Raw genomic sequence first — 25,058 nt, forward strand, 5'->3', positions numbered from 1 at the left:
AAGAATACTGAACTTGGAATCAAAAGATCTAGTTGAAATCCCAGCTCTTAGACTTGTTATGCATGTGACTTACTAATCTAAGCAACTATATGGCAAACTGACGAATCTCTTGGACCCTTAGTTTGCACATTTTCAGAATAAAGAATTCTTTTGTCTATTTTGCAGTGTTTTTATAATAACAATTTTGAGTAAATGCTCTGTGCTTTGCAAATGAGAGCTATAATATATAAAGGAAGAAGCAGAACAAGGGTCTATATCATGATCAAATTCTCTATGGGACTTTACTGATCATTAATCTATAGAATGTAAAAGGGGGTAAAATAGGTACAAAGTATCCAAGAAACAAAAAGGAAACCAGGAATATCAATAAGTTAATTAATTATAATCTAAGAATACAGAGAACTCAATGGAGCCAGCATATCATTTATGAACAACACAAGCAGCAAGAGATAGGTTTTCTTTGTTCAAATACTTTTTTAGAACTTCAAGAAATACATGTCTGCTTCACACATGCAGGATTAGTGAGTATTACTAAGCAATAACAGAGGGATACTTGGTTCTGATTTCAGGAGGAATAAAAATTGGAAAAAAATGAATTCTCACTCAACTCAACAAATGTATATTCTACCCAACAGAAATAAATAATGTGTTGTGCTGTGTGCACACAGTGCTTTTGCATTGAGTCAGTGTTCTGGGCACTCCTAATTTCCATTCTCCTTCCAGAGACTCTATTATATTTCCTGTTGACTACTAAATCATATCCAGAAGGAAGCTCCTCTTCAGTCTGTCTCCATGTGTGTTTGGGGGAGGGGAGAAATATTCAGAGGTGATTATCAATTCACGTTAGTGAATCCCACTGCTCTAAAGCCTAAACACAGCATGGACCATATCTGCTAGGTAAAAAAGCCCTATAAAAGCCTAGGTTAGATCCAGCCCTAAACTGTTTCTTTTAATTGTACCAACTACATTTACCACATTTACTTCCTTTACCCATTCCAAGAAAGAGGTGCCAAGCAATCAGCATAGTAACAAAGGGGGAAATAGATGGCATATTGCAGAATTCCAAGGATGGAGTTCACACAAGATTTTGTGTCTTGAGCATTTCAAACTTCTACTACTTTGTTACCTTATATTAGTTATCTCTAAAGTGGCTTGATTTTTTCTCCTGTTCTTAGAAAAACAGGAGAGTATTTTTTTTTGCATTTGTATGATGCTTTTATCTTGTCTTCAAAGAAATTTCATGTGTTGGAAGAGAGAATTGGAGAGTGTTTCCTATCATTTGTATTTAAAAAGGAACATTGATATTGATGGGATGCTTCTCAGAAACAAGGAGTTAATTTAAATCCAACAGTTCTGGCACAAAGGTATCAAAAAGCAAAGGTATACTTTCAAACAGGAAGAATTTTAAGACCACAATATGGGAAGATAACACTAACATACTTGCATATCTTTTTTTTAATTCTGAAGTCCACAAACATTAATAAAATGAGCATTTTTATACAAAATAGAACAGAAAAAGATGACCATATATGAAACTATGAATCTCTTAAGTACACCTCATGTTTCCTTTTCATTATATAATAAATTCAACAGGTAGCTTAAAAAATCTGTCTTGTTTATTTGTGCTTCCTATTACCATTATTTTGGTTCTTTCTGTGTATTTACTTAAAAGTAATAGAAAACACTTTCTTGGGGAGGGGAGATGGCAACCTATTATTAGACCTCTTTCTAAGTCCTACTCTCTCCCTTTTAAGAAAAAAAAAAGCAAAACCATGGTAATAAATATGTAATTAAGCAAAACAAATATCCATATTGTTCTTGTCTAAAAATGTATGTCTTCTTTCACATCTTCAATCCTGTTCAGGTCTGGGTAGCAAGCTTCATCAAAAATTTCCATAAACTATCAAATATTTGTAAAAGAAAACAATTGAATAAACTTTTGTCAATCAACTAATTTCTGCATTAAATTATCATCAGATTTTTACCTTTTTATAACTGGATATTCTTCTACATATGTGCTCAATTTTATCACTGCAAATGGTGCCAAATTTACTTTGGAGATCAGCAGGAATGACTTCATTTAAAGAGTTTAGGCTAGTACAGTTTTGCACAAAATGTTCATCACTTTTGGCCAGAGCTTCAAGAATCTATAGTGGGAAAAACAACAAAATGAGTCAGTAAAATCAACCAACTTAAACAGCTATTACTTAGTAATAAAAGAGAGCTTTATTTCATAATATTTCTTTAAAGGTGGCTTGAAGTATATATAATAAAAATAAGTTGAACAACGATCAATCCACATGTCTGATGGTTCATATTATGAAGGATGAGGACTGTCTTTGACTACACATCTAGCCAACACTTTTTGGGCAAATAAAGATCATAGATGTTCATTATAATTATATATTGTTATATTATATATTATATAATGTATATCACATATAATTATAATTTAGGATTATAAATGTTAATCAGAAGGGATGTACTTAGAATCATTTTCTTTCAATGACTAAAAAAAAGAGGTAGACTAGAATTCACAGCTACAAGAACACAGTATCTTTCTCATAATACTATAAATCATTAAACATATATTTTCAACACCCCAATGTGGCTTTTATATTTAAGTAATTCTGTTGCATATCTAGTATAGATGTTTAAACATATAGGTTTGATTAAGTCATGAGACTACAATGAAATTAATAGTGTAGGAAATTCTAATATACCTGAGTTTTAAATTAACATTTAAAGTTCATTTCATGTTTGAACCTTTAACATCCTCTTATTTATTTGGTTAATAACTCTATAGACCTGGACAGGAGACTTAACCTAATACAGACTTCCCACTACCAAATGTAGAATGTTCCTTTAAGTCAATTTAGGGTTTTATAATGTAATATTTAAAAATTAAGGATTTGGTTTTCCCTAGGAGGAATCATCTTCAAAGTTAAATTATAATGAATGCCAATTTGAAAAAAATAATTCAGTAATAATATTTATTCTGTATCTACATATTTTAAGAAAAAAACATCAGAGATGTATAATGTAAAACCAAGTACCAGGATCTTTATCTATACAAAGAGGAAATATCTCAGTTAAAATTATCTTGGCATATATACTCAAAGCATACCTGAGGTCATTTTAATGTCAGGTTAATATAACTGACTACAGTCTCTGAACTAGACACTCAATGATACACAGAGACAGATATGACAAAGAGAAAATTAACAGTTTCACTTTGCTTAACATTCCTAGTCCTATGCCCTTTATTTTTTTAAACCTTTATTTTCTATTTTAGAATCAATATTGTGTAATGGTTCCAAGGCAAAAGAGCAAAAGAGTGGTAAGGACTAGGCAATGGGGGTCAAGTGACTTGTCCAGGTCTCATAGCTAGGAAGTGTCTGAGACTTTTTGAACCCAGGACCTCCCATTTCCAGGCCTGACTCCCATTCCACTGAGTCACCTAGATGTCCTCTTATTTTTTTAATGTTTTGGACAGTATATACAAGAAATCACAAATAAAATATAGGGGTAAAATGAAGTGCAGTAGAAAAAAGAAAGGATTGCAGAAGTAGCACAGGGCTGGGTAAGTCTAAAATTTTTAATTTTTTGAATGCAAGTACTCCCTTCACTTATGCAAAAGTAAATCATTCTAACTCAATAGACAGTATTCTACAGATGTTATGGCCAAAAAAAGTAAATTACCCTATAGTCAACCTAGTGATGAGCCTATCCATACCTAGCTTAATAGGGTTTTTCTTTGAGTTTTCCTTTGAGAGCCTAACATCACACATCCCTGCCATGATAAGCCATTAGAAGAGACTATGGATAGCTAACATTTATACAATATACAATAAAACATTCATTCTCACACAAACAAACACAAATATACAGACAGATGGATATACACATACACAAACCAAAACCTGAGGTAGAAAGTAAGAGTATTATCGCTTGTCCCTCAAATGGAGAATGTCTGAAAAAATTGTGGATGATTTCAGAAAAAGCTGGAAAGATCTACATGAACTGATGCAGTGAAATAAGCAGAACCAGGAGAAAATTACACACAGTAACTGCAACAAACTATTAAATATGATAGACTTTGCTACTAACAGCAATACAATGATCCAAGACAATTCTGAGAACTTATGAAAAAGAATGCTATCTATCTCAAGAGAAATAACTGTTGGAATAGAAATGTAGATGAAAACATATGATTTGCAAGTTCTTTATTTGGGTATATGTTTTCAGGTTTGGGTTTTATGATTATTCACTTATAAAAATGAATAATATGGAAATGTTTTGTGTGATGATACATGTATAACCCAGATTGAATTGCTTATCAGTTCCAGGATGGAGGGAGGGAAAAAGGGAAGGAGGCAATATGGATCATATAACTTGGGAAAACTAACATGGAAATGTGATATTAAAATAAAAATTAATTAATTAAGAGTATTATTCCTGTTCTACATAGTTTCTAAATGAGGGTAAAAGTGACTTGCCCATTGTCTATAAACAAGTGTTAGAATTTGAACTCAGATCTTTTGCTTCCAAGATTTTGATCTTCTGAGTAAGTTGCCCTTTCCACAAGTTAACATATAATACCAAACAAAGAGTTATGAATATGGAAAATTATTTTGTCTGATATTTAAAACCAAATCATTCTCATAATTTATAATAAATTTTAAAAGCAATCACTTTATCAGATCTAAAGATATTATGCTGTTACTCTAATCATTTTATTTTATTTATTCTATATTTTACTTTATTAGGTAATTATGCAAATAGCTTTTTAACCATGGAATGCTAACTTTAAATCACAAAATTTACAATTATATGTAAAATTACAAATATTGCAGAAGAATGTTTGATGTTAATTATTAAAAAACATGTAATAATATGAAATTATTCTTCTCAGGAGAAAAATTTGAGTTTCCTTAATCTAGGAGCACATTCTGTATATAAAACCAAAAACACGAACTACTCTAATTTCTATATTGTCAAATACAGAACTGAATCAATTAATTGACCAAAAACATGAGCAGAAAAGGTTGTGGTCATTTAAAAATTAATAAATAACTGAAAAAGAGATATGTTATCTATTTGTGTTTTATTAATTTGAAATTTCTGAATATTCTCTGTAGAGAGTTTAAATAGGAATAAAAGGGAATTCACTAATCAGGTCTTGTCCTATACTATAAAGTAGTAATTCTCAAACTTATCCTTTACCAGTTAAAACAGAGAAAAGTAGATTAGTGGAATGGAAAAAATATACACAATCATAGATGAGAGTATAGAATGAAAAGTTATTGTTGGATAAATTAAAAACAATTATATAAATGAAATCACTTTAAAAATTAAAGCTTTAAACTCAAACTTTTACATGGTAGGAGATAAAAAAGGCTTATTTTCATTTCTTTTTCCCTATCTCCCCATATGCCACAAGAACTCTCATACCTTTGCGGTCAAGCTGAAGAAGCCTTTGGGTTCAATCATTTTTTCTACCACATTGCATTTTATACCTGCAGTGCTATCATACTCATATACGACACCATACTCCAGGTGAACATTGTCCACAGTCAAACTCACATGATCTTTCTTCCCATCAATGATAGCCATTGTATTGAACTTGTCAATTACCTCTAAAATAAAGAAAAATTTTAATTCGGTCAAATCTGAGCAAACAGTTTTCTTAGAATCAAACAAATTAAATTCAGGAGATCTTTAGTATACATACATATGAAGTCCACTGTCCCAAAATTAGGTAATTTTCCTTGATAATTCTTTTGCTAAGAGTATATATATGCGTATCATGAAATTGATAGGATCAGAAAAAAAGATTATAGGATTACATTTTTTAGAAGAAGAAAGTATCTTAGATGTCACACAGTTAAAACTCTTCATTTGGGGCAGCTATATAGCACAGTGTATAGAGTGCCAGGCCTCATGTTCAAATCTGACCTCAGATACTTCTTAGCTCTATGATCTTAGCAAAGCCACCAATACAAAAATTGTATTGATATGTAAAAATGTTTATATACATATATGGATATAAATGGCAGTTTATCAAGCAGCGTCTCCTAACCCCAGATATCTAGCCCTTTCCTCTCTCCTAGACAGAAAGTAAGAAGAAACTGAGAGATATTAAATGGCTTACTCAACAGATTCTTCCAAATTTAGCCTTTTTAATTACTTTAATCTAAGAGTTAATACTGTTTGAATAAAAATAATGCTGATCTCTCATTAATATCATAAAACTAATGTAATCAGATATTATATTTATATATTATAAATTTAATTTTCTTATTCTAAAGATTTTGAGACTAGTTCAAAAATATTAAATGCTCCAAACCGTACTACTAAGATGTCAAAAAGCCATAATCCCTACTCCAGTTTTCTGATTCAAATTACAATACTTTCTATATCACCCTAAACTGTATCTCTATAATGACAAGCAAATGTGATAGGAAATGAAGAGTACCTAGAATAAATTTCAGATGAAGTATTAGTAATGACGTAAATATGGCATGTCAAAAATGGAGCTTTAAGACTCCACCAAAAAAGATATAGATAGATAGATCGATAGATAGACAGACAGATAGAGAGATAGATAGATAGCCATAGATGGAACTGTTGGAGTCCAAATGCAGACTGAGCGTGCCATTCTTCACTTTATTTGTCATTAATTTTCTCCAGCATAAGTGATATGCACCTTGTTTCACAATATGATAATGAAGGAATAAATATGTGTTATGCAAAAACACATGTATAACCTATATGATATTATCTGCCTTCTTGGGGAGGAAGGAATGAGAGGAAAGAAGAGAACATGCAGTGCAAAATGACAAAAATTATTATTAAACTTATGTTGATATGCAAAAAGGTATATATATATATATATATGTGTGTGTGTATGTATATATATACATATATATGTATATATATATATATGGCAGTTAATCAAGCAACATCTTCCCTATCCATTAAAACAAACCAAATACTCGAGTCCCTGCAACTAGGTAACATCATATACTATGTGGGAGGAGGAATGAATAATCAATAGACATCTAGTTAAGAAACTACCTAGAGGAGAATCACTATGGCAACAGATGAACCCAGGCATCAGTCAAAATCAGGTCAGATGATGACTGTCCTAAAACCATTAGTAGTTTAGAAGGGATCCTGAATGCCTACAGCATGATAACCACTGGAAGTCATATGTATCCTTATTGGCATCTGGCAGAAACTAGTTCTTAATATGTTACATGACAGAGTATGATTAGACATATAAAGCCATATTGTAAAAGGTTTTAAATGTCATCCTGGAGAGTTTGTATTGTCTCAGTAAAGCAATAGGGAGCCACTGAAACCACTTCAGAAAAGAAATGACATGGTCATAACTATTTTTGCTTTATGAATATCAACCTGGTAGATGTGTGGCAAATGAATATGAAAGGCAAGAAAATAGAGAAAAGGAAATCAATAGTGTAAATGGAAAAGAATGCTGGATTTTTAATCAAGAGGTCTTGAGTTTAAATCCTAACTTTGCCACTTACTACCTATGTGGCCTTGGGAAGTTAGGTATTCTCTCAGGGTCTCTCTTTCCTTAGCTGATTTTTTATGGGGAGTGGGAGGATAGCTACACCTTATGAAATCTAAATCTGTGACTATTTCCAATACAACTATGCTCACTTAGAGGAAGGGAGTTTATTTTCATCTTTATATTCCTAGAGCCTAGCATGAAGCATTGTACATATAGACCCTATGAAATGGTTTTCACAAAGTTATCAGGAAATCATTCACCCACAGTGTTTAAAGACCAAAAGGAACTCATAAACACTTCGTTTTTTTCTTTGTTTTCCCAGTGCTTGGCACAGTTTCTGGTACATAGTTGTTTGTCCTTCAAACTCAAAGAGAACCAATGACGCCATGTAGTAATGTCTTGATTTGTGCATGAATTGGATTTAAGTGAGGGTGAGTTGTACAAAGTCATTAGACTCATCTCTCTTCCAGAATCCAATTTGGCGACAAGACAAAAATCAAGAGGACTGGTGATGTCTTGAGATGCAGTAGATAACCCTGACATCTTTGATAACTAATCAGGTTGTAGGCATTCCACAGCACATACTTCAGACCATTTCACGACCATTGTAACAAATTGTTCTCATCCACTCATTCCACCATGAGAATTATTTACATGCCTGGGGTGGCAGCACCCCCCACCCCCAATTTATCAACAGGTTTGAGGCCTATATGAGGCCCTCCACCTGGTTTAGCCAAACTGCCTAACTGGTGCTGAAGAGGTCTCAGCAATCCCTCACAACTAGAGGCACTAGTGCTCCCTTAATACCCCATATTCACCTCTGACACATAATAGAAACTTAATAAATGCTTGTTGATTGACTGCATTAATTGCATTTTTTCTATGCAAAAGGTTTCTATCAGGACATCATTCTTTATGCGAAGCTTTTCCCAAAACAAAGAATTCTTCTTCTAGACTTAATTCAATTTCTGCTAATGCCACACATGAATTTTCAGCTGGCATTTACAGCTATGTTCAAGTTGAAACTTCAAATAGTTATTAATAAAGTAGTGAATCATAAGGGAAAATATGAAAATAAATTTATATGTATTATTAAATTCGCACTAAGTACTAGGCTATATAGTAGGCTATATGAAGCTAAATATAAGGAATGAAATAATGCCTCGTCTCTACATTCTCATGGGGTCCTTGGCATTGTCAAATGGCTCAACATCAGAAACAAATATGTTTTCCTCATGGAAACAATATTAAAGTAAATGCATTACCTGTGCTTTGTCATTTCATCCTAAGGACCACAGGAAATTTACATATGATTTGTAGTTTAAAGCTCTTATATGTGTACTGTCACCTCGATTAAAATGTGAGTTTCTTGAGGATGGAAATTGTCTTGAATTTCTATTTAAATCTATAGTGCTTAACATAGATCAGAGCATATTTTTTATGGCATGTCCAACTTTCTTGACCCACATTTGAGGTTTTCTTGGAAAAGATGGTAAAGTGATTTGCTATTGCCTTTTCCAGATTATTTTACAAATGAGGAAACTGAGGTACACAGGGTTAAGTTATTTGCCCAGGATCATATAGCTAGTAAGTATCTAAGGCTAAATTTAAACTCATGAAGATGAGTCTTCCTGACAGCAGACTGTGCAGTCACTCTATCCACTGTGCCACCTGGTTGTCCCTACTTTGCATATAATAAATTTTTAATAAATACTTATTCATTCCCATCTTTCAAATAAAGGCAATAGGAGTTGGAACTGGACTGCATATATAAAGTAATAGAGATGGAAGATTCAGTAAAACCAAAACTTTGAACATTGAAGACAAGATGAATGGAGACAGAATTAGAAACATCAGGAGGAGGAACAGTGTGATGGATTTACACTGGGAGAATCTTGTTAGATTCCTCACCCTTCACTGGCCACCTGGGTGGGCAAGTGATTGAAATTCTTTGGGCTTCAATTTCCTCATCTGTAAAGGAAGGGAGTTGGATTAGATATCCTCTAAAGCCCCTTTTAATTCTTGATTGGCAATCCCATGAGTACATGGTAGAAAATACAACCAATACTTGTTGAGTCTGATGTTCTAATGGAACAACCACATAAATATGTCTGGTAGACAGATATAAATGAGATCTCAGAACATATCTGTCTAAACCTTAGTTTCCTTGCCAAAAAATGAAGATAATTATGTTTATTTCAGAGAGATTTTGTGAAGCTCAAATGAGTAGGCATATATGAAAGGTTTCATAACTGTAACAAACCTTACAAACATAGGTTTTTTCCACAGGATAATTAGTACTTACATTACCTAAACTAGCAAAATATACATGTGCTATTCATAGTGCTATTCTAAGAAAATGTCTTGATCTCAGAAGAGCTGCTTGGTATTTCAGAGTGACCTAAGTGGGATGTAATCTCTTTTTACCAGATACAAGTAATGAGCCACAAATTTCTAAAACAAGGAAGAGATTTTCTGGTTTCCTTTGGTGATCAGTAGGGCAAATAAGTGGTACAGAAGACAGAGTGCCAGGCCTGAAGTCAGAAAAGACTCATCATCCTGTATTCAAATCTGGCCTCAAATACAAATGCAAAAACTGTGCAACTCTGGGCAGGTTACTTAACCCTGTTTGCCTCAGTTTCTGCATCTATAAAATGAATTGGAGAAGAAAATGACAAACCACTCCAGTGGCTTTGCCAAAAAACAAACAAACAAACAAGAAACAAATGGGGCCTTGAAGAATCTGACACAACTGAACAATAACAGCAATGAATAAGGTGTTCTCATTGAAGAATTTTTGTTAAAGATCTCTATTGGTGAGATAAAAACAAACTAAAAAAGAATGTGTTGAGTGGAAATGTCATACCTTCTACTTTGCAATCAAAAGCATCCCCTCCATCATCCCCTGAAGGTTTGGAGTTTGTTTTCTGAAGATCCTCTTGAGCACTCTCAATACTGTTATAGACCCACTGTATAGAATCTTGCTAAAAGGGAAAAGAATTCCAGAGTATAAATTCTTTCTTATTGCATTTTTTCTTAAAATTATGTATGCATGTAGAACAAAACCACACAATAGAAAACGAAATCTCCTTCATGTTTTAAAAAGTATATGGTTTGAGGTCCTAAGTCCAAATCTAGCCTCAGTTACTTCCTAGTTGTGTGACCTTGATGAAGTCACTTAACCCTCATTGCCTAGCTCTTACTACTCTTCTTCTTTGAAACCAATACACAGTATTCATTTTAATATGGAAGGTAAGGGTTTAAAAAAAAAGTATATGGTTCAAAAATTCTTAGCCCAGCTTATTTTTTCTTATAGTTTGTTTTAAAATAATGAAAATGTGGAAAAGGTAAATGAGCATTATTTATACCAAAAAGTAGTGAAATAAAATAGATATTGGAAACATGTTAAATGGAATATTTTTTCTTAAAAATTATACATTGAAATTGTTCAACTACAATTTTTGGAATAATATATTTATCATAAAGTTTTAAAACCTAACATAAGTGATATTGAGAGTCCACTGATGATAGCATGTTATATAATGATATGAGTCATTTAACCCAGCTCCTACTACCACGTATTTCAACATAGTTAGCTTTTTAGAATCAACCATTATTTTAGCTACCACTGGATAATTGCCTTGTAATCCAATTCCTTCCTAAAAAATAGTAATAAAAGCAGCAATTCTGGAGAAATCAAAAGGGTAAAATTATTGCCAAGGAAATGTCAGATATTGTATCATCTTAAAATTTGAATTCATTTTCCAGATATTAATTGTGATAAAACTATTAAATGATATTAGTGAAATGTTTTCTAATGTTAATCTGAACTATTTATTCTTTGAGCACCATAAATTTTAGGTTCCTTTAAATCACTAAAATATCTGATTAACCCTTGATTAATTGCCGACTGATTATAAAGTTTATTAATTATCTTATACAATGTTATATATAATAAAAACCTCAATATAATTCTTTTACTCCTGGCTCCCTGTCTTTTGGTCATTTCACTGATCAATAATTCTTTTGATGTAAGCTGGAGAAGTATAAAGGAGTAAAACTTAAATAGATATTGCTACTTGTGAAATTTTCTAAACCAAGAAAAGATCTAGTGAAGGAAAATACTATATAATTGAAAATAACATTTTTTAAAATTAATTTTAACAACTAAATTTTTATTTACAGCAAAATTAATTTCAGCAAAATTCAGCAGCAAGAATAACTGTTTGTATAGACAAACTTGTATCTAATACCCAATTTTTATGAATATATTTGTAATACGAATTACATTGAGATTTTTATTGTATGTAACATTGTATAAAATATTACATATGTATAAGTATGCATGAATTTTTCTGGAAGCCCCCTTCCATCTGGGTCTGCCCCTACAGTTTGGACCTAGGTTCACACTGTTCTTCATTTCAGTAGAACCAGGACAAATATCATCTGATATGAAAATATTGAAGAGGAAAAGAATAACATGTGACAGCTGTGTGGTATAGTAGAAAGAGTGCTGGGCTGGGAGTCAGGAAATCTCATCTTCTTCAATTTGAATCCAGCCTCAGGTACTTCCTAGCCATGTGATACTGGGCAAGTTACTTAATCCCAGTCCCTCATCTGTAAAATGAGCTAGAGAAGGAAATGGCAAATCACTCTAGGATCTCTGTCGAGAAAATTCAAAATAGGGTCATGAAAAGTCAGATATGACTAAACAGCAACAATAATATCAACAGGATAATAGCAACAAATAACATTTCTTTATATAGTACTTTAAGGTATACAACATGTTTTTTTCCCAACCATTTAGTTAATCTATATATTACTGTTCCTATTTTAAAGGTGATAAAAAATTAGGCTCAGAAATGCTGTATAATTTGTTCAAGACTACATAAGTAGTATATAGCACAACTAGGATGGGAAAGCAAGTCTGATTACAAAAATCACATTATATATCAAAATGTCTGTGTGGATAGAATTTTGCTCCCCAGGACTCTCTTACTCAGAATTCCATTTTCATCCTCATGCTAATGCAAACATTGTGTGCATGCATACATAGGATATAGTTCTGGTTTATCCCACCTGTCTCTCTCTCTTTCTCTCTCTCTCTCTCTCTCTCTCTCTCTCTCTCTCTCTCTCTCTCTCTCTCTCTCTCTCTGTTTTTTCTCTTATAGATGTTGCAGAAGCTGGCTTTGAGCCAGGCAGGAGAAAAAATTGTAAAAAATATGGTCTTATTTTTGTTGGTAGTTAGGTTTCTATACTTCTATTTCCTTGTTATTCTTTCTACTTTAAGTGATTATTAATAAGCTTTAAAAATTAATATTTGGAGTTATTGATATTGATTTAAATCGTACATGTCAACTAGGATTGGATGACTTTTATGAGAATGAAGAAATCACATCTTAAAAATTATTTTTAAAAATGAAGAGCTCTTAATTATTCAAAATGTGAAGAGAACAATGAGAATACTTAGCATTCATATTTTGATACAGACTAGTAAGGAGTAACTAATTACCTAGGTCAAAATGATGGAAACATTAAGGAGCAAAGCCATTCTGCCAATTTTTTTGCTTGACTATGCTTATATGATAGAAAGATTCTGTCCTTCTTTCCTCCCTTCATTTATTCTTCCTTTCCTTTCGTTGGGTGGTTGGAACTGAGAGGGGGAAAATGAATACTTGATAATTGAATAAACATTTTTTAAAAGAAGTAATTATCTTATTTTAGGACATGATAAAAAAAAAGAAGGGACCAAGAACAGTTTAATGACCACCATAAATTTCGGGAAAGTGAATTTCAAGAAGTTCATTAAAACAAAAGATGCAAGAGTGGTTTGCAACTCCCTTCTCCAGCTCATTAGACAGATTAGGAAACTAAGGCAAACAGAGTTAAGTGACTTGCCTAGGGTCACACAGCTAATATCTGAATCCATATTGGAAATCAGATCTTCTCACTCCAGGTGGGTGCTCTATCCACTGTGTCACGTAGCTGTCCTTCCATGCAAACTAGTCTCATACTAAATATAACAAGTTTTACATTTCAAATAAAAGGTAAAACATATTATCTTAACATTTTTAATCTCATAAATATTTAACTAAGGACCAAGAAACTACAATGCATTAATCACTGAGTTTCTTCTAGGACAATGTTATAGCTTAGAAGTACAAGCATCCTTCAATTGCAGAAAGACATTCTATAAACTCCCACACATACATAACTCAATATAATTTTCTAAAGCACTACAGGGTCAGCAAAAATACCAAACCCTCTGAATTCTAGAATGATGAATTAACTCTGACATTAAAATGGGAATTTCTCTTAAAGCACCCTCTAAATATGCAATAGTTCTATTCTATAACAAAAGAATGCTTTAAACTCACATTTTTGTGATATAAATAACAATAGCCAGTCACACATGAATAAGGCCATCTTTATGCATTGTCAATATGAAACTTGAAATGCTGAATTAAAACTTGACTTTAAAACAGGAAATTAACATCATCTTGCTGTTATCTAATTATTGTGCTCTTCGTACTCCAGGCTAGGCATGGATTTCTATTCAGCAACAATAAACTGACAAATAGCTTTTCAACAGAAGGGACAGTTACCTTCATAGGTCGCCTATATTTCCTACAAGCCGTGACATGGGCAATTACACTGGCATGTGTCTCCTTGCTGACATTAATTCCATTTACTTTGATTATGCACTGTCCAGGGTGAAGACCAGCAGCTGCAGCCACAGTCCCTTTTAAAAAATGGAGAAAATGCCAAAATTTAACTTAAACATATTTTTTTAACTTGTCATTTTTGTTGTGATTAAAGAAAATACTTTTAGTTCCTCACTGGAAGTTAATTTGGGAAAATATTGCAATCTAATTTCCTAACAATGTTATCACCATGTCAGAAAGTCTAAGATGTATCATCTTGTCAATACCACAGGATTTATAATATTATTCATTTGTGATATTTAATTGCCAATAACTTAATACTGAAGCAAAACCATACTGAAGGGTTTTTTTGCCTACCTTAGGCAATCAAAAGAGAAGTTTTGCTTAGAAAAAATAAATTGTAAAAATATATGAATATATGAAATGTTAACATGTATAATAATGATTATATCTATTCTGTGTGGTAATTATGAAGTAAAAAATAGAGCAATGTGGTATAAGGGGAAAGGAAGTGGGTTTTAGTTTGAAATAAGGGAGACAAGTAAGAATTTATAATTCTTAGGTTTGTCTAAAATATAAAGGGGTCTTTCTCATTAGACAATGAGTGCCAAATTATCAGAAATGTTCAAAAGCAGGTAGTACTGTCATTTGATGAGGATTCTGTAGAGAGATTCATGAATCATTGATGGAGTGAAACTATGTGACCACAATGATCCCTTCCAATACTTTAGATATAACTCTATTCTGATTAATGATATTTATCCACCTTTAACATCAAATATAAATCCTCTCTTCATCATTCAAAGTCCTTCATAAACTAGTCCTGTCACTTTTTTCATATTCTTATACCTAAAAATGGTTCTTTACTGTTTTACAAAAAAGATTCCTCTGGGAATTTTCTCTGGCTATTCCCCATACCCAGAATATTATGCCTCCTCTTTTCTCCTTTGTCATCCTTCAAGTCCCAACTAAAATCTTACCTTCTATGGAAAGCCTTTTTTTCCCAATCCCCTTTAACTTTAATGCCTTCCCTCTGTTAATTATTCCTTATTTATTCTGTATAAAGGTTGTCCATATTTGTTTACTTGTTATTTTCTCCATCAGACTGTGAATCCCTTGAGGACAAGGCTGTCTTTTGCCTTGTTTGTATTTTCAGTTAGCATAGACACAAACCCCTAATAGGAATTTAAATGCATATTGACTGATTGACAACTAAGAATTTTTCCTGCATGCCACAAAAGCATTTTCTTATTAATATTAAATTACCATCAAAAAGACATTCAGAAAAGCTACTAAGTTATGATCTGGCTTTTCTTCTAGGTGTCTCCTTATATGCCTATCAAGCAACTTATTTATTTATTTTTTTTGTTCTGATTTCAAAAGTTGTTCTTAAAAGGCTAGCATTACAAAACATGATTATTTTATTTGGACTTGGTTTATTTTTTTTAATCTCCAGGCTCTTTATTTTCTTACAGAAATAGTAATAAAGATAAGGAAACCTAAGTTGTTGATAAATTGACTGGAAGTTAACTGATAGTCAAAGAAGGTTTAGGTAAGGGAAAACTTACTTCAGTTTAAAAGTAGCAAATGTTACAAATGAAGACATTAGAAAAAAAAGGTGAAACTGGTTCCCACATGAAGATACTACCATCACTCCAGTGCAGTAATCTACTCTGAGCCAAAACATGCATCTGTTGTTCTGTAGACAGCCAAAGATAGCAGATATCTTGTGGGAAAATCTGTCCATCTCACTAAAACCAAGATAGTTCTGTCAAATTGCACGTTCTCCCTCACTTGTATATGACATAGTGTATTCACTTATTTCACTAAGGACATATGATGATTGATAGCAAGTTTAACTATAACAAGTATACTAGCAAAGTATATTTTGTTCTTAGATTGAGAGGCAAGCTTGGCTTTAGCCTCTTTTAATATCCTCAATACTTAGCACAGTGCCAGGGACATGGTTAGCCCTTAATAAATATATATTGACTGATGGCCTACTTAGAACCAATAATGATGTTAAGAGTTTTTAGCTAACCATCAAGCATATAAAATTTTGCTTTTTTCATATTTTTACAATATAAATATGAGTTTTTTTAAAGAAAAAATAAAAGGTAACCACAAACTTATTTTATTCAGTTTTCGTTCTAAAAATACATTTATTTTGCTATGTTTCAGTCTAAAATCCCTATAAGAGAAAATCAAGTAGATTTTGTTCTGCATTGTACTTTATCTATTGTTCTGGCTGAAAGCCTTTCTTTAGTGATAGTAAAACAGCCAGAAAAAAGAATATCCATGATTTTTCCAATGATTCTCTATGGCCAGAAAAGAGGAGATATATCTTTACCTTAGGAAAATGAAAAATAAGGCACATGTTTGAAGTACCACAAAACTAGTGTATCAAGAAAGGTTTTTAATCATCTATCAATTCATATGTCCACAAATTTAGGAAAAACATATTTTAATAATCTTTTATACAATTTTCATAGAATTGAATTTAGTATCTGATAAGACATAAATGGTTTGAAAGTCATTACATCAAATTTTTGCATCAGTTAGGATCTATTCTTGAATATGTAGTTTTAATGCTCAAGACAAAATGATGGAAATGTTGCTTTTTCATACTGATTATATTAAGGATCAAATTTCTTAGTAAGTGTGGAGACGTGTTCTGGCATAGATAGCTATAATTTTTAATTATAAAATTATCTCATAAAATATATCAAATAATTTGCTATATTTGGCAACTATTTTCTTACTTCTTTTCATTATACTAGCATGGATTCAATATCTAATTTGTATTATCTCCTTAAAGTAGTTATAGCCTGAACAAAACATTTACAGTGGAAATTAATGTTTTTTATTATGCAATTTACATTTTTCTTCGCTGTCCTAGCAAGGGTCCAGTTATTTTCTGTATTATTAATCACTTTAAACATTGTTGATAATTTTGATCTTAGAAAATCACTTCGGTAGGAATATGATTGAAAAAATAATTTATAACTGACAAAAATAAATATCTTAAAAATACAATGACAAAAAACAATGAAAACTGTCCTTTGGCTAAATTAGAAAATACATTGAGATATTTGTGAAACTATTTCTATTAGGAGCTTTGTAGCAATGATAAATAAACATCTTCAATGTGGATAGTCACTCCATTCCAGGCCTACTCCTCATAATGAAAATACCTTCCACTCTAAAGACCTTCCTAAGTCATCCAATTGAAGGAAGAGGGCTCAGTCCAAAGATGTCTTCACCCTTCTCTGGGATGAACATCTGACTCATTTCTAAAAGACTTTTCTACCATGTTCCCAGGCCATGAATCTTCTTCTTTTATCTCATTTATTTTTTTAACTTTTTTTACATACTATCTTTCTCTAATACAATATAAGCTCTTTGAAGATAGGGATTTTATTTTTTCATGCTACTAGTTGCATATCCACCCTTTATCAGAGTGCCTGGCTCATAGTAAGATCTAATAAATGTTGTTGGCTGCCCAATTGAAACAAAAACAAAGTTCGTTTGTTTTTTTTTTAAAGTGAAATGGAAACCAAAAAAATGCCATTTAAAAATTTTTTTGGCTTAAAAAAGTAAAATATGTGCATGTTCAAAATGCTAACTTCATTATTAATATAACCCACATAGAAATTTGAAGAAAAATATATGAAATCATAAAAAAGTTGACGCTTAGATTGAATTTCATACCTCTTCCAACAGCATGTACCACAGAAGGACCAAATCCGCGAATCTGGAATCCAAGGCCATCTGCTGAATCTGGAATTTTCACTGTCCTAATATCAATCAAAACCCAAAATATAATAACAAAGGTCCTTATATGTCTTTAAAATACTGTTATATTTACTATGCTATGTGTATGCTTAATCTGTTATGAATTTTTATAACAAAATTAATATAAAATATTAAGTGAGGTGATTCTACTTTAATTACAAGAAAAATAGAATATGTATACAGTAATAATAGGAAAGAACTGGATCTAAAATGGCTATTTAAAGTAATGTATAAAATAAATATTATAATATTTTGTCAGTTTTGTTCTTGTAATTAGCTTTTTAGTATTATAGAAAGAAGTCAGGCAAGAAATAGACTAAAAGAAGCTTCACAAACGTCAGAAAGAAAAGATCAGAAAATAATGAAAGAAAACCACAAAACTTACAATAAATAGGAGAAAAAACATCAGGAAGAAGTAGGTGCACTGAAAATAAATGTCATATCTCACAGTAAAGTGAGATTAATCAGACTATTTAAAATTCCAAGAAATATAAACTAAATATAAAATTGAAAAGAGGAAAAATAAAAACAGATACATTGATGATTGAATGACTGAATTTTGTGTAATAACTCAATATATAAAACATAATAAATGTATTTAATAAATGAGTAGATAAATCCTCATGTTGGTGATTTTTTAAAGTGGTTTCCAGATGGGAAAGAGATGAAAATGATAAAATTATATGGGATTTAAGATCATGAAAACAAATTTCAGTAATACTTCAAAGACACACTGAGTAGAATCAGAAGGAAAGTAGCATGAGCAGTTAATTACAAAAAAGTACTATGAGATACCAGCACCACAATTATCCCTCAAAGCTATTTGTTTGGCCAGTTCATCATATTGAATATTTCAATGTGGATCATTAACTAGGTTAAGCTCTAGAGGAAAAAGCAAAAATATTTTTCTGATATATAAGTTATACAAGTGCACTAACAGAATGGAAATAATATATTTGAAGGACATTAAGATCATAGATCTAGAAATGAAAGAGACGTTAGGGGATTTCCAGTCTGACTCCTCCGTGTCACAGAGGAGGAGAATAAGCCACTAAGAAGTAAAGTGACCTATCTAAAATTATGGATTTTAAGTGGCAGAAATAGGATTTTAACCCAGGACCTCTAAATGTAGTCACAGATCCTTCTGCTGCAACAAACTATCCTTGATGGTGTTATTGCAAAATAATTTCCACAAATCTAAATTATTTTCACACTAAAAGGACTGACACCAGAAAAATCTGTTTTCTCAAATACCATTTGGTATTCAGGGCTGAGTTTGCTTTCATTGAATAGCACCAGACTCCAGCCTGTTTCATTATTTTGCCAGTGCCTATCAATGATACAATTCAGAATGAAAGAAAATTAGCTGTAAGAAGGAAAAGAGAACAAATGTCTGTTAAGAGTAATTATGAAGAAGTATAGACAGAAGAAGTACATTCTCCTTTTAATGGTGTTTTCTTCCTTTTCTTGAAATAATTTAGAGCTTTAGGGCTTTGTTGAACTATTTGTGGTCTTGTATTCTCAGATAGCAAAAGTGGCCTCTGGGGCCTTTTTGAGATATAGTCTGTTTGTAACTTTAATATTTTGATGGAATGTGGATCCCATTCTGAGCTCTATTCAGGTCATTCTACTCTCCTTAGTATAGCCTATGAAAACACAAATGTATTCTGGGAAAAGGAATATAGACTCTTATTTTTTTTAGGATGACTACCTATTTTCCTAGCTGAACATATTTTCCTACCTGAAACACTATACTGTGGGGGAAAGGAGAAATTAATTTACTGTATGAGTTAGAAGATAGTATTTTCTGCCGAGACTAATATATTTGTGGGATTACCTATTGAGAAAACACATTGATAAAAATAAACTGGAAATCTTCTAAAGGTTCTTTAATATGTTATCAAGGGTAAATAAATATAGTTAAATTTTTCAAAGAAGCATAATGACATTCAATACTACATTTTTTAATGAAAAGAGTTCAACAGTAGAAAAAATAAATCAAGATAAATACATCAGGGAAGTGGAAAAACAAAAGTGGGGAGCCAAAGCAAAAATCGTAAGGTATATGAAAGCAAGGGTTATGAATTACAATAATTTAAAAAATAAAAAGAATGAGCTTTTCCTCATGTGTAAAACGAGATGATAATTATAAATTGCTTAGCACAGTCCCTCCACACATAGTAAGTGTTATATGTAAATGCTAATGCTAATATATAAATTTTAAATGTTAGAAGGAAGGAGCTAAGGTGGCATTTTCCTTCTCTCTTATTTTCAAAATCCTTTCCCCTATGTCCCACAAAATTCTCAAAACATTAAGTGGGCAGAGTTCAGGAAAGGAAGGGTGACTGAGACTGATCAGGAGAGGCATAACTAAGAATTTTCATACATGGGACAAGGGAGAATTTCAGGGTCAAGAGGAAGCACATCCTATAAAAATGTTCTTTGTGATCCAAAAAAACAAGTTATAGTTAGGAAATAAGAACAAGAATGGAAAAATATTTAAAGTTGATTTCTTTTTCCTCACTGATTTAACAACATATTTATCCTCTAAAATTAAGTTATTAAGTAAGTTAAGTAAGGCACTAAATAAAATAAGTTCATTCTTTCAGATCTTTTAAGTTTACCCATTGCTTCAGAAAGCAATTTGGGAATGAGAGAATCCTTGCAACAAAGCATTGAACCTGATATTAGGAAAAAAGATTTCTTAACATTCAAAATAATTGACAGAAAGGACCCCTAAATTAAATCTATCACTTTACTTTGTGTATAAAGTGTTTAGGTTTTTATTCTAATTCTACTCTTAGTTAATGCAAAATTTGTGACAACCTTGATCATTTTAGAAGGAATAAACTAAAAGGAATGGCAAATTAACAACAGAGAAAGTCGACACCTGAAATCTAGTATCAAAGGAAAAGTTGCAAAACTTATGTCATTCATTATACCAAAACAGAATAATGTGTTTTATTTATTATTTTTCTTCCAGAACTCCTTCCACCAATGAAAATGAAGACCTGCTCTGCAATTTATACTCTTAGAGATCTGTAAAATAGGACAAGGTTAAGTAATTTGCCCACGGCACACTATCATTACCAGTCAGAGGAGGAATTTGAACCCAGAACAACCTGACTGATGTCAACCCTATCTTTTCTATACCATGCTATTTCTCAAAATAATAACAAATTTTAGAGAGGGGTTTACATCTTGTTCATTTTCTACTCTTGAAGAAAACTGGAAAAATCTGTAGGTATTGGCAGATATTTCAAAGGCAAAATAGTTTTTAAATTAGTGGCTACATTGATTTTTTCTAAGGTATATCTGCTTGTTATTAATTTCTGTGTTTGCTATTCCAGCAGATTATTGTAATTATGTATTAATCTAGTCATCAAAAACATTTTACTGAGTTCTTACCAGAGATTAATGAGAAAGTTTGAGGTGGGGATAAATAAAAGTGAATTTCTATCCTCAAAGTTCATAGTCTACCAAGAAAGATACAATGGAATAACAACAACAACAAAAACACCTCTATAATTAAAAATGGCAAGTGCGATAAGAGGGATAAATAAGCAGAGGAATAAATTAAAAAGTTTTCACAAAATTACCTACTAGTTGACCAGGTTATGATACATCACCCATAACATTTAAATAAATAAAAAATATGAAAAGCCAAAAACATATTAATTAGAAAACTGACCAGAAAAACCTAGTTTTAAATCCTGGGTTAAATCCTAGTCATTTAATTTCTCATAGCTCTTGGTATCTCTCAAAGTCCAGAAATTATAGAGAAGCAGTTGACCTATATTTGTAGATAGAGTTGCTTACCACAAAGTTCTCTATACTAGAGAAATCCATGGTTTAGGGATTATCCTTATCCTGAAAACCAAGACCTATCTCAGAGGTACTGTGTGACACAAATGAGACAATAGCTATAAAGAATTGTATGAGTTATTATAAGGAAGAGATAATGAAGGTACATATTTTCACTAGAGGGAAGAATTTTAAACCAGAAATTTAGTAAAGTTTTAGCTCCTAAAATGTTCTTCATAATCATCCTGTTACTATAAAAGAAACTTGAAACTTTCAGATATTCACAATTAACTATATCAATAAACTTGCTTAAATGCAAAATATTTTATCATGATAAGTAATATCACTTCTCCTCTTATTTCTTCTGTTGGATTAGCTGGTAGCATAGTGAATAGAGCCAAGCCTGGAATCAGGAGGAGTTTGATTCAAATCTGGTCTCAAATGATTCCTAGCTATATGAGCCTGGGCAAGTCACTTAACCTCAAATGCCTAGAACTTGCTACTCTTCAGTCTTAGTACTGATATTAAGGCAGGAGGTACAGATTTAAAAAAATAATAATAATACATTAAATAAGATGAAGGATTCTGTTGAGTAGTTATTTTAATCCAAGCAAAAAGGTACTTAGTTTCAGGAAGTAGGAACTGTATTACCTTGTATGTCCTTTGCTATTTCACTCATCTCTTATCCATTTTTTAAAATAGAAAGTAGAACAACTTACTCCCTTGGTTTTGTGCTCACAAGAACTCGGAGAGGCTTTTTGCTGTTTAAGCATGATTTCAAGAAGCAATCCACTTCATTGAAAGGTCTCATAAAAACTAGGTCACCATTAATGGCAAAAATCTTCTTTCCAACTTCCATTCCAGCCATCTAAGGGAGAAATAGGAAAAAAATCGAATTATGCTTAAAATAATGAATTTATTTTTGTTTACTAAAACACATTAAATATGAAAATTGAAATACAACACCACAAACATTTTGAGAGAGAGAGAAAGAGAGAAAGAATATGAACAAGTAGAAAAAAATACTGAAATAAGATACAGAAAAACTGAGTTTGAATCACAGCCCTGACATTTTTAGCTGTGTGATTATTTGTTTGATTTTTTAAAGTATTAAAATATTAACTATATATATCACTTTTCTAGGGATGGAGAATATAAATATAAAAACAAAATAGCCCATGACCTCAAGGAGCTTACATTCTTGGCCAAATCACAGATCATATCATGGAGGTATTTTTGGGAGGAACTCCAGAGGACAGACCTTCTCATTGTGCAGATAAAGAAACCCATCCCAAGACCCAGGACAGTGAAAGGATTTGCTAAAGGTCACACAGATGGTAAAGGAAGGGGTGTATTTATACACTGCCATTTCTATTAATGTCATAGTCAGTGTCTAGGGGTAGTTAGGTGGGGCAGTGGATAGAGCATGGGTCTCAAGTCAGGCTCATCTTCCTGAATTCAAATCTGACCTGAGACATTTACTACTTGTATGACCCTGGGGTAGTCACTTAGCATTATTCACCTTGGTTTCCTCATCTATAAAATTAGTTGGAAAAGGAAATGGAAAACCATTTTAGTATCTTTGCCAAGAAACTTCCAAATGGGGTAACACAGAGTTGGACATGACTGAACAACAACAATCCATTTTAGGATTTAATGAACATTGATAGAGGCTTTAAATGCTAGACAATAGTGTCCATTTGAGTAGGGTAGAGTTTCTTTTAGGTACTTTGTGATTCATTGAGAATTGGTCACTGTAGCCTCCACTCTATTTCCTTTATTTTTAAGTTTTTATATTAGCATTCCTGGAATGTGCTCCTTCCTCACTTCTGCACTCATCTAATTTTCTCATCACCAAAGCTTGGGACAACCAAATATACCTTGTATATAACTATGAGCTACTACAAAGCAGGGATTATTGTTGGCCTTTCTATGATTTATCACAATCCTTGGCACATAGTAGGTCCCTAATTAACACTTGCCAATTAATTGATTGAGCTAAAGATGCTTAAACAAAGTCTCAAGGATGAAAAACAAAACAGAACAGAAACATTTCCCCAATGAGCAACAAGGTGATAAGATGGACGAGCACTTATTCTCAAGTTGGAGGAAATGGGTTTGAATTCTAGCTCATCTAAGTCATCATCTGCAAAATAAGGGGTGGGGGTGGATGTCTAAAGTCATTGAGAAAAGCACTGGCTCAAGAGTCAGAGTGTCTACAATCAAATAGTGCCCCTGACAGAGTGTGTTTCTTAATTTTTTGGGAATGATTTGCTTCAAATTGATGGAGTGGGACTGGACAGCATCTGACATCTTTTAAAGTTCTAGAACTACGATCCTATAACCTCTTCAATCACTAAACTATGGTGTTTAAATGAATGAATAATTTGACATATACAGACATCTACCATCATCATCTTCTAATATTGTTTGGGCTCTAATGAGGATAAAATGAGACATTTGTAAGTCACTTTGGAAACCTTAAAATGTTATACAGAACTAGTAAGTTATTTATGTAGCACTTTAAGGTTCACAAAGTGATTTATATATGTTACCTCTGATCCTCACAAGAATCCCATGAAACAGGTACTATTATTATCCCTATTTTTTAATAATCTTCAAGTTCTGTCCTAGAATTGAAATGAATTATTGGTTCTAAGGCAGAAAAGCAATGAGGCTAGTCACACAGCTAGGAAGTGTCTGAGGTCAGTTTTGAACCCAGGATGTACCATCTCCAGACCTGGCTCTCGATCCACTGAGCCACCCAGCTGCCCCACGTGTCCATTTTGCCAACTAAAGAACTAATGCTGTGATAGGTTAAATGTCAGAAGCAAGATTTGAACTGGAGCCTTCTAGAATCTCAAGCCCAGTACTCTATCCTCCCTGCCAACTAGGTCCCTGCTCTGTTAAGCAAAGTAACTTTTCTGGGACCATTATTCAAATTTATAGTCTTTATCAAGTTGGCATTAGATCCAGAAAATGCTGCTGACAAATCAGTTCCAACTGATGAGAGTCCATCAAAACTACTAGCTCTAGTCTTTTGTATTATAAGCGGGACTACAAATTAATTCCAATTTATTGAGCCAATCAGTTTAGAATTCCATGTGAACAGGGCCTGTACATCAACTTGCAATCATCAAAATCATTGTGTGAGAAAAGTAGTCACCATCATATAAGAAATTTATATAAAAGGTTGACAGGACTGTCATTCACTCTTCCCAACCAGGTGGCATATGAAAAACATAAAGTGGGAA

General features: G+C 32.3%; 1 protein-coding gene across 1 annotated transcript in view; it reads right to left on the reverse strand.

Moving 5' to 3' along the window:
* PREX2 (phosphatidylinositol-3,4,5-trisphosphate dependent Rac exchange factor 2) overlaps positions 1 to 25,058 on the reverse strand; it is a 519,198-nt gene that overhangs the window by 275,263 nt on the left and 218,877 nt on the right. The window contains exons 18-23 of the mRNA XM_044682545.1: positions 22,524 to 22,672; positions 17,917 to 18,002; positions 14,146 to 14,282; positions 10,407 to 10,524; positions 5,455 to 5,639; positions 1,986 to 2,147 (exon numbers count right to left, since the gene is read on the reverse strand). Coding sequence (XP_044538480.1) covers positions 1,986 to 2,147; positions 5,455 to 5,639; positions 10,407 to 10,524; positions 14,146 to 14,282; positions 17,917 to 18,002; positions 22,524 to 22,672 — 837 coding nt within the window. The remainder of the gene's footprint in view (positions 1 to 1,985; positions 2,148 to 5,454; positions 5,640 to 10,406; positions 10,525 to 14,145; positions 14,283 to 17,916; positions 18,003 to 22,523; positions 22,673 to 25,058) is intronic.

The sequence above is a fragment of the Gracilinanus agilis genome, chromosome 1, assembly GCF_016433145.1.
Source record: "Gracilinanus agilis isolate LMUSP501 chromosome 1, AgileGrace, whole genome shotgun sequence".
Classification (NCBI taxonomy): Eukaryota; Metazoa; Chordata; class Mammalia; order Didelphimorphia; family Didelphidae; genus Gracilinanus; species Gracilinanus agilis.